The sequence below is a fragment of the Phocoena phocoena genome, chromosome 4 (assembly GCF_963924675.1).
Source record: "Phocoena phocoena chromosome 4, mPhoPho1.1, whole genome shotgun sequence".
NCBI lineage: Eukaryota > Metazoa > Chordata > Mammalia > Artiodactyla > Phocoenidae > Phocoena > Phocoena phocoena.
In genome coordinates, this window is record NC_089222.1 from 111,569,440 (window position 1) to 111,586,388 (window position 16,949).

General features: G+C 39.7%; 1 protein-coding gene across 1 annotated transcript in view; it reads left to right on the forward strand.

Moving 5' to 3' along the window:
* The first annotated feature begins 6,114 nt into the window (after window positions 1-6,114).
* The window catches only part of GBE1 (1,4-alpha-glucan branching enzyme 1), a 298,444-nt gene continuing 287,609 nt past the window's right edge, over window positions 6,115-16,949 (forward strand). Inside the window, exon 1 of the mRNA XM_065876297.1 lies at window positions 6,115-6,329. Coding sequence (XP_065732369.1) covers window positions 6,178-6,329 — 152 coding nt within the window. The 5' untranslated portion in view covers window positions 6,115-6,177. The remainder of the gene's footprint in view (window positions 6,330-16,949) is intronic.

Here is a 16,949-nt window from a genome sequence, read left to right on the forward strand (position 1 = left end):
AGTTCTCCTAGACTGTAGAAAGCAGTGTGCTATTATTATTAAATATTATTCTGAAGAATCGCTGCAATCTTTTCAGAATGACTCCATTACGATAAGCTCAGCTACCTGATTCTTTCTTACAAGATCTTGCACCTGAAAGTTTGCAAAACTTTCAAATAAGAAACAATTGAGAAGTACTGAAATTTTCAGATATAAAATAATCACTAGAGATAACATAAAGGCATAAAGGATGCCTGTACTTTGAGTGAAGTAAAAATGACTGTTTTTCTTGGGTAGGTCTGAGGTAAAAGGAAATTGCTTAAATTCTAATGGAGAGGACCAGATGCTCAGAGGATTTGCCACAAAAATTAGAGCCTTTCACCTTTATGTTACTGGTTCTCATACAACTTAGGACAAAAGTAATTGAAAATGATTATCACCTAAAAACGATTAAATACTATCTCTGGAAAAGTTGTTCACCTCACTCTGGTTTCCAGGTGGTAACAATCACCATCACATTGAACACTCACCACTTGGCCATCTAAGTAGAGAGGTGAGAGGGTTAATGAGTCTGAAGACAGAATGAACTTCTCTTCCTCCAGGGTCCCCTGAGAGGCTTGGCAGGTGGTAGAGGGGACGTTTGGCTGGCCATTGCCTCTGCTGAATTTAATCCAGAAATAAGTGGATGTCAGTTTAGAGACTGGGATACCGATACTTGCCAGCCATTAGATCTACCTTTTCAATGGAGAGTCTTAGTTACAGTCTTATGCAAGATAAACTGTTAAACTACCTTTATGAGTTGTAATTATACACCATAAAATTCACCTTTTTAAATGTATAATTCAATGATATTTTTATAAATTTATAGAATTGTGTAACCATTGCCTTATCAAGTTTTAGAATATTTCAATGGAGAAATTTCAAGGAATATATATCTAATTAAATTCCATTACTTCAAAGAAGATAATACTTATAGTACTGAGGGGCAGAGGGAGAAAGAGCAAGAGGAAGGAAGACAAATGATAGGGCTTTAAAATTTCATTAAATTTTAAAATATGGTATCAATACAACTGTATACTATTTGAGCTGTCATTGTTTAAATTTTCATGTATGAATTGTCTAATATTGTGAATATCTTAATGGATTATATCAAAGTTCTTTACGTGATCATAATGCTTTACTATAATGCCTTACAAATAGTAGGCATTCAAATATTTAACTTGTAAAATAAATAAAACTACCCATCCTCATGTTTCCTCCATGTTTAAGTATTCCATATCCAGAATCAATGAATAAGTTAAATATTAATATGGAGAAATTGGAATGTGTGTTATGGATATAGGGATGGAAAAGCCATACTTTCCTCCTAAAGTAAGTATATTATCCATTAATAATAATTGTAATAATTATAGCTAACATAGAGTGCTTACTATATGATAGACACTATCCTAAGAACTCATTAAATAATTAACTATTCTTATTTAATCCTCACTATACTTTGCAATTAAGAAAATGAAGGTATAGGGGATGGACCTAGAGAGAAGGGAAGTTAGAGAGAGTAAGACAAAAATCATATGATATCACTCATATGTGGAATCTAATTTAAAAGAATGATACAAATGAACTTATTTACAAAACAGAAGAAACAGACTTAACAGATATCGAAAGCAAACTTATGGTTATCAAAGGGGAAATGTGGAGGGGTGAGGGATAAATCCGGAGCTTGGGATGACCACACACACTACTATATATAAGATAGATAACCAACAAGGACCTACTGTATATCAAGAGGGAACTCTACTCAATATTCTGTTATAATCTATATGAAAAAAGAATCTAAAAAAGAATGAATATGTGTATGTGTATAACTGGATCACTTTGCTGTACACCTGAAACTAACACAACATTGTAAATCAACTATACTCCAATAAAATTTAGAAAAAAAGAGAAAATGAAGTCATAGAGAGGCAAAGTAATTTGCCAAGTTTTACGTGGGTTTGCTCTGATGAGAACTCAGGCAGTCTGGATAAGTCCAGTCACTACTCTTATCTAACCACAAACAACTTTCAACCACTTTTTGTCAACCACTTTTCTTATCCTTGCTAAATCAGTATCTAGCACTAACAAAGATCTTTTAATTCCCTTATTGTTTTAACCACCCTTACTAACTGAATTCCACGGCTAAGTATTATGTGACATGGTCACCAGCACAAGTTTCTCAGCCCTACTAATCTTCTACTATTCTCACCCTGTAAATCTCCAACTCTAGCTTCATTCAAACTTATTTTTTTGAGCTCACACACCCAGCTTAGCAAGCAATGAACCAAAACTAATGGTTGGGCCATGTGGCACTATTTCAGGTGTCCGATATCCAGCCTCTGTTGTGCGCTCATCATTATTCAGGAATCCTCTTGTCCTTGACTTGTTTTCTTTCTCATATCTCACAGTGGCTAAACATCTTTATTAGCTCAAATTCTGTCACAAATTTCTACACTTTTCTTTCTCAATAGATGAGAAAAAAATGATCTGCAGTTCCAAATCTTCAGAGATTAAATAGGAAAACTGAAAACTGCCCATTGGGTTTAACAGCTAGGTGATTTTGCGTGTTTTGGAAAGAGGAGTTTCAATATAGTAGAAACATAAGTGAGCCCACAGTGTGTCAAACAGTAAATGAGATAGTCTCTCAAGCACTTGGCAATGAAGAAAGAGTGTTATGGTCAAGGGAGAGGAAGAGAATTGAGGGCAGGGCTGCCACTCACCTTTGTGATTTAGGAAGAAGTACCTCCTGTTGGTGGGCACACTCCTAAGGTTTCATAGCTTGAGGAGGGAGAGGCACCTTCATGCAAAGGAAATGCCTCTTCTTCCTCAGGGCAAATGCCTTCATTTGCCCTCTTGGCTGGGCATAACTTATGCAGTGTATGGCCTGTAAAATTGTGATTGCCTTGCATGAGGAAGGGTTTTTGTTTCTACAGTTATGGAGTTTTGTTTGTTTTTTGGTATTCCCCAGAAGCAGTCTGGATGTAGGTATGGGGAAGGCAAAGTCAACAACTCTAGGTTGAGGTTTTGCCATGTAAGTATGGTAAGGATACAAGATAGTTAATAACACTGGCAAGTTTCATGGGTAGTGGAATCTAGGATGGGTAGCAAAGGAAAATGTGGCAGACATGATTATCCATCCTGCTTTTCCATATCAGTTGAATCAACATTTTATCGAGATGTTGGGCAGCAATGCTGCAAGGGAAGGTGGACCCAATTCAAGCAGTGAATCACAATTAATTTAAACCAAGCATGGTAGTCATAGTCCTCTATGTCAGTGGTGTAGGGGTGGGTATGTGACCTAGCTCTAGCCAAAGAGCTATGAAGGAGTTTTCCCTTAGGCAAAGATGCATGGTATAAACATTTTCCTTTCCTTTAAATGTGGCCTTATGAAGAAGTGCCGCTTAGAGCTGTGGCAGCCATTTTATAACAATGAGGAGACAAAATTGAGGTCAAAGCCTACATAAGGAGGAAATGAAAGAACCAAGGAACCTGGGTTATCAATGACATTATTAAAGATAAAAGGGTTATTATCACTCTGTTCTTTCTGGAATTTCTCCTTTGTCTTCTCAGAAACCACATTCTCCTTTATCATCACTGCTGGTTTTTATTTAAAGTTACTTACTTTCTACTTCTCTCTCTAGAGTTTGGTCACAGATCTCTGTTTTTCTTTTTTTTCTCCTAGTACTTTTCAACAGGGGATATCTGTTAGTTTTAAAGAGTATATTTCATATTATTTATACTTTAAAAGTTCTTTTTTGGTATTTTAAAAACACCTTTACTGTGCTATAATCCACATGCCATGCACCTACAATAGTTTTGAGTCTAGCCACAGAGCTCTGCAACCATGACCACAATCAATTCTAGAAAATTATCTTCACCCCTAAAAGAAACCCTCTCCCCATTAGCAGTCATTCTCTATTTCCTTCAGCCCTGGGAAAGCAATACTCCACTTTCTGTCTCTACAGATTTACCTATTCTGTGAGCTTTATGACACCTGGGACTTGTATTATTCATCACTAATCCCCAGTACCTAGGAAACTGGTTGGCTCACGGGATTTCAATGAATACTTTTTCAATAGTGAACAAGGTAGAATGGGTCCCTGCTCTCTTGCAGTTTACATTCTAAAGTGGGAGACCAATAAATAAAAGACAAAAAGATACACAAATTTTGTTAACTGTTGCATAGGAGAGAAGATATTGAGATATTTAGATAGTGGAATTAGAGGCTTCTCAGAGATGAGTTGACATTTATGGTGAGCCCTCAATGAATGCTGGGAAGGAAACAGCTATGGGAAGTGAACTCTCAATAGAGAGAAGGGCAAGTAAAGTCTCAGAGGCTACAAAGTGCTTAGTGAGTTTCAGGAAAGTCAGTGTGACTACAGAATAGTAAAGCCAGAGAATGATAAGCAGTGGAAAGGTAGACAGGGACCAGATTATGGAAGTCTTGTTAGGGAAGAGTAGGGAGTTTATTTTTAACTCCAGGTGAACCAAGCACGCCATTTAGGTTGTACGATTTATTCCTTGCATAGAGCCTTACGGTTCAAACTGTGCTTCCAACCTGCAGAGGCAGCATCACCCCTGAACTTGTTAAAATTACAGAATATGAGGCACCACTCAGAACTGAAAGTCTGTTCTTTTAACAAGATCCCTAGGTGATTCATATGCACATTAAAGCTTGAGAAACACTAGAGAATGGATTGGAGGTGAAAAAGAGAAAGGGGAAACCCTTAGATATGTTAGTCCAAATGAGAGAGGAAGGCTGCCTGCATTAAGAGTGACAGCAGAAAGGATGAGAAGACTGACTTAGGGTATGTCTTGGAGATACTTGGTTTAGGACTCTTAACCAGCTAAACACAGATTTAAATAGGCAGGATTTATGAGAAAAGTTTAGGATTGGAGATACAGGTCTGTGGGTCTATTGGGTATTCTGCTTCTGAGTTTCAACTGTTGTTTTATAATTTACAAATGTTTGCATGTTGTCATCTTTATGGGAAATAAGACATGCCTTTCTGAAGGTTTTCCAAGTCCTCCACTCTTTCACTTTGAGGTCCTCTGTTCCTAGATATCTTTCATGAAGTCCTTATTAACTCCTTCACAAAAAATGTTTTGAACATTTTAAAATTCAAGGTCCATGACTGATCAACACGTCCTTCTCCATAGCCCCTTGGACTGTCCACACCTCGAACTTAACTGGGACAGATATACTCCAAGCCTCTCCAGTTTCTAAGTACGAAGTAGCTTGGAAACTCCTGCGTTGCTGGGTCCAATTGTCTCGGTGCACAATTCTGTACTCTTAAAAAAGGATCTGTGAGCTAGAAACCCGTCAGTTAATGGGAATGAAAGAATATAAGTAAGCTCCAAGTGGGGTAGACTACTTAGCGACCCCCATTCTTAGGCCTTATCACTTCATTAGTAAGTGGCACAGCTGAATTCTAATGCTCTTCCCTGTACCGTTTGTCTCATTAAGAATAGTTTAATTGTTGAAAAGTTTGTTTACAGCAATTATTTTAAAAGGCAAAAGGGACTTTTTCTTTCTGAGGTTATGGGGAATGGTAAAAGTTTTCATAATTCCAATTCTCAGTCGTTGGTAAGCCAGAGAATAACACCAGAACACCAGAGTATTTCTGGGACGATTACACAATTCTCTCAGAACTTAGAGAAGTCAAGTCCCTTCCAAGAAAACCATATATCCATTTGAAGGGCATGCCGCCAGTGAGACTTGTTCAAAGAAAGAAAAGCTGGGGGGGTTGGGGAGTGGCACGGCGGTTCTCCGCAGCCAAGAATGGGTCAGGGTAAGAGAGGTCAAGGCTGAGCGAGGTCCGCTCAGGACCGCCTCCTAGGGTGCCCTGGGCACCGGGGCAGAGACGCGGGCGGAGGAAGGGGCAGGTCTCCGCGGCCTCCCTATGCGAGCCGCGTGAGTAGGCGGAGAGGCCTGGTGCCTCCTCCCCTCTCGGGACGTGCGTCCGGGGATCACTCCGGGTCCTGCTCCTCCCTGCCGGCGGGGGGGAGAAGGGGGACAGGCGGCCGTCCTCTCCGGCTATAAAGGGACTGGCCCTCCCGCGGCTTGCCTCGGCTCGCCTGGGCGTCCTCCCGGCTAGAGCTCCCGCTCCCCCTCCACTCGACCCTCTCGGGCCTCGGCTACTCGGGCTGCGGCGGAAGATGGCGGCTCCGGCGGGTCACCCGGCTCGGGAGGCTCGGTCCGAATACTCTGAGGAGGCGCTGGCCGCTGCCTTAGCGGACGTGCCCGAACTAGCCCGACTTCTAGAGATAGACCCGTACCTGAAGCCCTTCGCTCCGGACTTCCAGCGCAGGTACAGCCCCACCTTGGTGCTGTCCCCCGACTCCCCCCGCCCCCCACCCCACTGCCCACCCCACCCTCTCCTCCACAGAACCCAGCAGCCCGCCTTCCAGCCGCGAGCTTGCGGCTGGGAACGCCTGTTGGCTCTCGGACGTGCGGGCCCCGCCCCTCGCCGGCTCCACCCCCTCTGTCCCCGCCCCGCACCTTGGTGGTAGCAACTTCCGGGCTTGGGCGAAGAGTTGAGTCCGGTAATTGGGTTGAATGGCTTCCGGAGTTGTGGGTTGACAACTCTTGCCGCCGGACTAGCGGCAGAAGCGCTGAATAAACTTTCCTCATCCCTTTCCCCTCCCTTCGAATCGGCAGTTTTGCACCACTGGGTGTGTGCTTTGGCTGTCAGCACCCGTTTCGTCAGGTGCTGGTGCGGAGTTAGGCAACTGCACTTCAGGTTTTCTGACCCTTCCACGGACCAGAGTGGTCCTGTGAATTAGCGTGTGCATAACACCTCACCTGTGTAATTGCGCTTTTAAAGCCTTCTCGCTTATTTTATAGCAAATACTGTGATTTTATATAGGATTCTTTCAGGCAGCTTTTCTTTCTTTGTTAATATTCTCCGTCTCAGAGAAGATTAAGCTTATCTTGGTCTTTGTTTTTTACCCCTTGGGTCATCATTGACGAGTACTAGCCCGTGTTTGGCATTGCCATCCTGAAGCTGGAGAAAGGCGAGGAAAGCCAGACTTCTAGAGGCCCACTTAGTATGCTTTACTTTTAGCTTGTCTCCTATCATGCTGAAGTTGCTAGGATAATAATTGCAGTAGTCAGCTGAACTTAAAAGGTATAATTTTTAAGACTAAAATAGTTGTTATGCTAGTTATAGTAGTTATATTTGTGAGATAAGCACATTGTGATTTAATGGTTTCTGCCCTTTTAGCAGAGCCACTTGAAAATTACCATGGCAACAGAATACCTAGTCACAGTTTCAAGTAATAGAAAACTTCTAGTAGTTACTTGGCAAGAAGCAGCATTGGGGGTAATGAAACACGGTTGATTTGGAGTTTGGGAAAATGAAAGTCTTAGGTTCATGACCTGGCATTGTCACTTATTACCTGTACTCAATTCAGCAACTGTTTATTAAGGGTCCTTTAGGAACAAAAAGTAAGGGACACAAAGTTGAATACAACACTTCATTCCAGAGCTTGTATATCCTAATGCATGGGTCCTCAAAGGAGTCACCTTGAGCTGTTGCTAAATTAATCAGATGTTGGGCCTTTATGTAAGTCATTCGGGGAGCAGCCTTTTGAAATTGCCTTCAGTGTTTACAGTATGTGCTTTCAAAGAAATTTAGTGTATAATCTTCATTGTTCAGGATTGGATTTGATTTAGAAATAGTAAAAAATTTTAGAGCAAAAGATGGTGATCCAACTTTTTTGATGGCACTAATTTACTTGGATGCTTTGTAAAATGACACGTAAGACATTTCTAAAAGCAGAGTTGTGGAAGTGTTTTGTCTCTGTTTCTCCCCTCTCTGTTTTAAAAAAATGATTACAAGTAGACAAACCTCCCTTGTTAAGTGTTTCTTTCATGTAATTCACTTCAGCTCCATTGGGATTGAAGCAGTTTTGATCCTCTTTCATGGTTTGTCAGAACTAATGAGAGGGACAAAGGCCAGAATAAAGAAGTGGGAGCACTCCAGTGTTCTTGATGAAAAGGCTGGTCCAGTGGGTCCTTGTGCCTCACTCTGACCTGGATTCTACTTCTGGCCTTGGTTCTGAGTAATTGCCATTTTCCAGCACACATGTTCCCTTTAGGCATATCAAATAGTAATTTGGCGTTTGGCAGCAGTAACTTTTACTGTTAGCATTTGAAGAATAAAAGAATTTCTCCTTCCTTAAGTGTGGTCCTGATTACTTTTCCTATTTTCCGTTCATTTCTAATAACCCACTTAGGCAGTGTGTCTTTGGCCTAACACAAATATACAACCAGTCAAACGTAGATGCAAAGTATGCTTACTAAGGAGTGAAGAAAATTTAGGGTACAAATAACAACAGTATAATGGTGATAGGGGAGGCGGTTTCTCACTGATGGACTGTCTTATTCTTTCGCAAACCCTGTGTCTTCATTAGAAATTCCATTATGTACCTTTGTTCTTGTTTACCTTTTCTGTAACTGTAGGAATGTTGAATCAAGCATGAGGGTTAGTGAATTACTCCATGCCATAAAATAAAAATTAGACATTAGCGTGGGTGACAGGCCCTGTGATGTCTCATTGATTACCTCCTAGGATAGGATTTTCCTCTTGGCTTTCCTGCTTTTTTCACCTGTTATTTGTGCTGCAATTAGTTGCTGTATCATAATTCCAACATCGTAGTGTTTTAAAAAAAACATTATTTGTCCCCATGCTACATGTTAGCATGAGTCAGGCTCTCCTCATGGCAACCATTCAAGGATCTAGGCTGATGAAGTCATCATTTTGAAACATGCTTCTACAGTGGCAGGGGCAAGGAACAGAGAACATTTTGAACTAGGCACTATTTCTTACAGCTTTTGCCTAGCAATCAGCCACTTATGCTGATACACATATTGGCCAGTGTAAGTCAAATGTGACTTATCAACCACGTGGGTGGAAGAGAAAACTGACATTTGTGAACAGGAGGATGAACAACACAGTTACAGTAACACTTGTCTATACCCTCTGTTTATATAGTAACTTTTACATATGTTATAGTATTTCATTTAACCCTAATAACAAAACGACAAGGTAGGAAGGGTGGGTATTTTTGTTTTTCCTGTTTTACAGATGAAGAATCCGAGATTTGGTTGTGATGAGTTGTTCACATGGCTTGCTGCAGCTGGGATTAATCTTTCTTTAATAAAACTGTTTCAGCAAATTCACAAAAAATGACTTCTTGGTAATTTAGTGAATACCTCTTTCTTTCTCTTTACTTCTAGCATTGGACATTTTGGACCACTTATTAGATCCTTGAAGCCATGATGTGTACTCTTGCTTTTCTTCCATTATCTCTGGTGGTTTCTCCTCAGCCTCTTTCAGACCATTAATATAAGAGATTCTCAGGGCTCTTCCCTAGGTTCCTTTATGTATTTCTGTTTTATACACATACTGTCCCTAAGTATTCTCATCCATCGCATGAATTCCATCTATGTACTGAGGCTGCCCACATCTATCTTCACCCTAAATCTCCCCTGGTCTTAGTCTCCTGGTCTTATTTATAAATATCTGCATTTTGATGTACTCTAAGTATAAAACTCAATGTGTATAAGACTGAACTTAGGGTTTTTCATCCCAAGCCTGATTGTCCTTTTATACCTTATCTCAGTGTGTGTTATCCTCCTCTACCAACTACTCAAGCCTAAAACTTAAGACTTATCCTTAATTACTCCTCTCCCCTTCTTTTTATCTCTAAGTCTAGTCAGTAGTAGCTCCTAACTACTTTTCAAGTATATGCCACACTGCATTCCTACTGCTCTTCTGCTACTCAAGTTGCTAGCATCTCTAGCCTGGTTTATAAAAACAGCCTCACAGTTCTCCCTTTTCAAATCTTCTCAACAATTCCATGGCTTTTAAGGTACAGTGTAGTCTCTTTCTTGTGACCTACAAAACTCTGTATTATCTGGTTCCTGTCTACCTTTTTAGCCTCATCTTTGGATTGTCCTTCTCACTCTGTACCACCTAATCAGAAGGGGGCTAAGTATAAAGAGGTAGCCAGGATGTCTGGGGGCTATTCTATAAGGGGCACTAAAATATCACTAGAATAAATTGGAAACATGATACCTATTTTACACATGTAGTCCTTTCTTAAATATTGAAGATTTTCATTTTTTATTTTGTGTAGGCTTGTGAGAAGTAAGGAGTCTAGAAGGATCACTGAGTAAAAGGCAGGAGAGGTCAAGAACTAGAAACATTTTCTGATCTTTACCAGAAGAATGATGCTTTTGGCTTAGTAGAAATGAATTAAAAAGGGAACCCATTTCTATATTTAATTTTTATTAATAGAAAATAATTTTTCTCTACCCCATAAAATAGATCTTTACCAAATGTTTAAAGAAGATCAATTTGAAGTATGCCAGAATATTTTCCAGTCTTGGATGCCACCTGTTTTGGTCTAGCCATGGGTCCAGCTATGGCTTTTGTACATGTTATTTCTTCTGCTTGATGCATACTTTGCTTCTGTCTTGTTAGTGCTTGTACGTACTTCAGGACACAGCCTAGAGATATATTAAATGCCTTCCCTGGGTTCTTCCCATCCTCATACCTTCTTCGCACCTCTTACCCACCACCTTGAAAACCTGTATTGTAAGGGTGATCATCAATAATCATGTAGTTGTCTTTCTGCTCTTTTGTATCTCCCACTAGGTTACTTGCTCCTAGGGGTAGGCACATTGTCTGTGTTGTTTGCTCACTGTTATATTCTCAGTCTGTAAAACTGTACCTGGCCTACAGGAAATGGTACAGTGTTTGAATGAATAGATGACTGAATGAATGTCTTTTGACTTTTGTTTTTCTCTTTTCTACACCAGTAAGTCTCAGGTAAGCTCTCCTTAAGCTAAAAATGTTAGGAATACTAGGATGGACAGAAGGAGAAGAAGCAGTAGTTGTCAGGAGTTATGTGTGGCAGTCTCGGGTAGGGGAGTGTATGTTCAAGGAAAAAGCTAAAAATAACCAGAGAAAATAAAGAAATTTGTTATTAATTAGATATTTCCATATTCCACAGAGACTAAGGGTTTAATCACTGAAGGAATATTCAGTTTGAAGAGAGCCTCAGGTCAAATTGCATGCTCAAGAATAGGAAGACAGCTTTTTGTGAGCTCAAGTGTGTTAAGTATCACAATTACAGTGAATATCTCTATTTTGTTAGAAATGAAAATAGCTTTTACACTGGTATCTAATTAGAATTAGAATGTTTAGATTTCATGTAATAGCAACCACACCAAAAACTGATTCTTGTGGTGCAGAAATTTTATATTGTAGTTGAATGGTGCACTTTTCTCTCAGTGCCTGGCCAAGTTGTAGGCTCTGAAGAAAGTCAAATGTCAATGATTCTAGAAGGCAAAGAAGAATCCAAAAATTATAAGTCATACCTGGCCTGCTCTTCTGTACTAGTAGCAGATTCCTTTGCGCCTTGCAGCTGAGGTCTGTACTAACTCCAGAGTCACTCCTGAATTCTTTACAGTGATGGGCAAGAGGCTGTGACCTCTTCTCATTTTCAAACTGCCTTAAAATGACTCCATGGAGCATTTGGTTTAGTTTAGGCTCTGGTGCCTGCTGCACCATCTCCTGAGAAATGACTGTGTGTGGTAACTTCTTAGAGGATTCAGTTCAGCTCCCACCAGGCTGGCCCTAGTTAGTCAGTGAGATGATAACACAGACCCTGTGAAATGTGCTATCGTTTTAGATTGATAAGCATATCATGCTGCTGCTATTTAAAAGCATGTGTAAAACTTCAATTATACATTTATAGATATTAAAGGAAAATATGAAAGGGTTTTCAGTGGAGAGAATTGCTGCTCTCAGCTACCTTTCATTCTAAAGTAACTTTACTGTTTTACAGAAGAGTAGATTCTCTTCATGTAGTGATGTCCACTCATCAGTAGATACTCACTACTGTTTAGAATCCAGGTCTTTTTTTTTTTTTTTTTTTGTGCTCAAGATCCAAGAGCAGCCCCTGTTCTGTTTTGTGTTTAGGGTAGCAAGAACCTAGTACATCAACAGAAGGCAAAATTCCACATTAAACACACGTTGTTATACAATCTACATTCATTAATTTATTATACAATTGACATTAAGTTATGGTGACTTACCTGATAGATTTTTGATGTTTAAAAGATAATAGCTGAGATCCTAAGTTTAGCTTCTTCATATGTGAAATGGAAAAAAAAAAACAAAAACATATGGCTGAGTGTCCATGTTGCAAAGCACAAGAGCAAGATGAAGCTTGAATTTTAGCTGTCGTAAATGCTAAACAGCTTCGAATTTGAGGGCAACTTAGTCAACCTCTGTGAACCTCAGTTTCTTTTTTTGAAAAATATGGATTGGACCCACCTTATAGGGGTTTCTTGAGGATGAGGAATATATGTAAAGATATCGCTTCTTTAATCCTGTATCCTGAAATAAACCATCAGATAAATAACCTGACTGGAAATTCCCCACAACTCTTCATTTTGCTGCTTTAACAGCATCTTTACTTTAAGGGGTTCCTTCTCTTTCCTAGTAGTGCATTTGTGTGAATGAGGTGAGGAGGTGGTAATTTTAATCATAATCTAGTGGAGAAAGAAAAGAATATGTTTAAATTTTGATCTTTAATTTGGATAGGAAATGATAAGGCAGTTGCCAGTTTACTACAAGCTGAAGGCAAGATGAATTCTGGGACGTAATGAGCACAAAGCTCCCTTTATTGAGAGAGGTAAATGCTACCCTGCAGAAACCCCAAATCACTCTTCTCTTGATCTTCCGTTTCTGTCTTTTCTCTTCTTTCATCTGACTGCTAAGTGTTCATGTTCTTGGACATCAAACAGCTGCAGGGATTTTCTTCCTCCTGAACTCTGGCTGCTTGGAGGAATGGTCATACCGAGTTTACTAATAGCAGGAATGACTTTGAAAATAAGAAGAAAAAATACATAATAGCAGCTTAGAAGTTTACAAATGAAAGAATTATCTAGTGGAGTCTGAACTTATGGTCTATTAATAAGAAAAAAAATTTAAATCCCATGTCTTGCCTTGTCTTTTTTATCCTCTCTTTTTTTATTTGATGATTTCAGTTCTTTTCAGTATGTCTGAATTTGCAATGAGGCACATAAAACAAAGGAACGGAATACTCATGTGTATTTTAGTAGATCCATTGAAGGATAAATTACAATTAAACAGTTTCTGGGTATGTGCTCTAGGTCTGTAATCTAAAATGTGATAATCAGGGCTTCCCTGGTGGCGCAGTGGTTGAGAGTCTGCCTGCCGATGCAGGGGACGCAGGTTCATGCCCTTGTCCGGGAGGATCCCGCATGCCGCGGAGCGGCTGGGCCCGTGAGCCGTGGCCGCTGGGCCTGCGCGTCCGGAGCCTGTGCTCCGCAGCGGGAGAGGCCGCAACAGTGAGAGGCCTGCGTACAGCAAAAACAAAACAAAACAAAACAAAACAAAATCAGTTACGCGTTTAGGTGTACGTAACAGAAACCGAACATACCCTCAAAGAACGGAAAATCCCGCAAACTGTGAGTTATGGAAATAGAGGTTTGTATTTATCACAAAGAAAGTGGGGGTAAGTGGTTTGGGCCTTAGCATTGACTCATCATTTATCTTTTGGTTCTACTATCCTTAACATATGGTCTTGATTCTAACGTTTAGAAGATGGCTGGGCATATCTAGGGCCCATATCTGTCTTCCTAGTAGGAGTACAAGCTAACTCACTATGTCCATTTTAGCCAAGCATAAATTAGTTTACTTGTAAACTCCATCTCATTCTTTCAGTTTACAAATTTTTCATCAGAGCTGTCCCATGGCATGGCCATCCTTAGCTGAAAGTGAGCCTGCATAATCAAGGCTTTCAGTTGTACGCGTATCTTCCTGAGAAATGCCTTTTTGTCTCATCTGTCACAGCTTGCCTGGGCTCTTTCCTTTGCTCCAATGAGGCGACAATGTCTGGCTAAAGATAAAAAGTCCCAGTGATACCATGTTGTAGTTCCCCAATATCATAGCTGTGTATAAATCTTTCTGAGCAGAATCCAGGCATTTCTACTTCTGAGAGAAGTCTTCAGCCACATCCCTCAGTATCACCAAACTCTGGGGCATGGCTTTCACTTTGCTCTACCTTGTATTTCTGGATTTCTGTATTTCTCTGGATTCTTTTCTTGGGACAGATACAGACAACTTTTGCTTGCTCTAGTCCAAAATGAGCCTGTCTGGTTTCGCTTCAGCCCCCTGGCCCAACGATTTGGGGAGCACCTCTGTCTTCTTTTTTTAATTTCATAGATATTTTACTCTTAAAAATAGGAAGTTTTGAGAGGAAATGAGTTTTTCAGTTACTACTAATCTTTTTCATGTTCTCTTGGGCTCATTCAAAAATGATCTGCTGGGCTTCCCTGATGGCGCAGTGGTTGAGAGTCCGCCTGCCGATGCAGGGGACACGGGTTCGTGCCCCGATCCGGGAAGATCCCACATGCCACGGAGCGGATAGGCCCGTGAGCCATGGCCGCTGAGCCTGCACGTCCGGAGCCTGTGCTCCGCAACGGGAGAGGCCGCAACAGTGAGAGGCCCGCGTACTGCAAAAGAAAAAAAAAAAAAATCTGCTTTATTTTTAAGTTATTTGGAGAATATTGTATTTGTGGGGTTAGAAAGAAGAAAAGAACTAAAATAAAGATGACAGTTGATGCTCAGTCTTTAGAACATGAATTGTCTTTTGTTACCTAACTACATGCAAGTTTATGGGCTTTCACATTATACTTTTTTATTCTTTTAAAAAATTAAGATGTGTAAGCTTTGTTCTTCAGAACATACCTGCTACAGACTTACCATATAAATATAAGATTTTATCATCACAGAGAAGCCCAGTATTTCATCTTTGACAGTAGACCAAAGAACAATTTGTGGAAGAATGGGATTCCTCTTTTTTCCTCTTTTGACTGTAAAGACAGCATAATGATTCCTCTTTGATGTCAGAATAGATCAATAATGTGTGTGGGGTTATATTAGTTTCTTTTTTTCCTAAGAGGTTATAGGTCTATTATCCATGATCATTTTAGGCTACTGTTTGGAGGACATGAGTAACTAATGTGTGAGTTACCATTGCTTTTTCACTGTTTTACAATCTTTTCTCAAGAGGATTAGTTATTATTCCAGGATTCTAGAGATTCACAAAAAAATTCATATTCATCATTTCCAAGCATTTTCCCCCCTCCAGTTCTCATTTTTCAGCATTAACAATCTCTCATATTTTTGTTTGCTTATTTGTGCATTTTTTTGTTTACATGTGGGAGTCTTCCATCCCCTTGACCATTTCAGTTGGCAGTGCTCTTTTGGTTGTGCAAGTTGTGCTTGCTAGTGAAGCACAGCAGCGTAGTGAAGTGAATGGATCTCTTTTTGTTCAGTTCCCTAAAATGCCTTTTACTGAAAACTATCTGCTATCCATGCAGTATTAGGGAAACCTCTACTCACAAATTCAACACATAAGCAGGAAATACAGAGAAACAAGAGTGTTATCAAAACTGAAGTTTGGTTGTAGCAGATTTAAGGTACCTTTAGAGGACATTAAAAAATATAGTGAATTTAGAGAATTGCAAATTGTGTTAGACTAGATTTAAAAAATTATTTTGAAATAATTATAAACTACAGGAAGTTGCAAAAATAGTACAGAGAACGCCCCTGTACTATTAGCCAAGCTTGCCCCAGTGGTAATATCTTGCTTAACTGTAGGGCAGTTTCAAAACCAGGAAATTGACATTGATACACTCTGCAGACCTTATTCAATTTTCAACAGTCTTTCCTTGCACTTCTTTGCAGTTTTATCACAAGTATATATTAATGTAACTGCCACTACAGCGAAGATACAGAACCATTCCATCACCACAAAGGAATTCCTTTATACTTATACTATTCCCACTCCCTCTATCCCTAAACTCTGGGAATTACTGATCTGTTTTACATTTCTATAATATTTTTTCATTTTTTGAATGTTATATAAATTAAATCAGCGAATATCTAATCTTTGAAGATTGGCTTTTAAAAAAAATTTATTGGGGTATAGTTGATTTACAATGTTGTGTTAGTTTCAGGTGTACAGCAAAGTGAATCTGTTATACATATACATATATCCACTCTGTTTTAGATTCTTCCCCATATAGGCCATTGCAGAGTACTGAGTTCCATGTGCTATACAGTAGGTCCTTACTAGTTACCTATTTTATACATAGTAGTGTGTTTGTGTGAATCCCAATCTCCCAATTTATCCCTCTCCCCCTTACCACACACAACCTGCCCCCCCCCACCAACCCGGTAACCATAAGTTTATTTTCTACATCTGTCACTCTATTGCTGTTTTGTAGATAAGTTCATGTGTACCCTTTTTTAAGATTCCACATACAAGTGCTATCATATGATATCTGTCTTTCTCTTTCTGACTTCACTTAGTATGATAATCTCTAGGTCCATCCATGTTGCTGCAAATGGCATTATTTCGTTCTTTTTTATGACTGAGTAATATTCCACTGTATATATGTACCACATGTTCTTTATCCATTCCTTTGTTGATGGACATTTAGGTTGCTTCCATGTCCTGGCTATTGTAAATAGTGCTGCAGTGAACATTGGGGTGCATGTATCTTTTCAAATTATGGTTTTCTCTGGTTATATGCCCAGGAGTGGGATTGCTGGATCATATAGTAGCTCTATTTTTAGTTTTTTAAGGAATCTGCATACTGTTCTCCATAATGGCTGTACCAGTTTACATTCCTGCCAACAGTATAGGAGGGTTCCCTTTTCTCTACACCCTATCCAGCATGGATTGGCTTTTTTTTTTTTTTCACTCAGTATATGCCTTTGAGATCTATTCAAATTGCATATATCAATAGTTCATTCCTTTTTGTTACTGAATACTATTCCATTGAATGGATGTGCCACAGTTTATCCATTCACCTG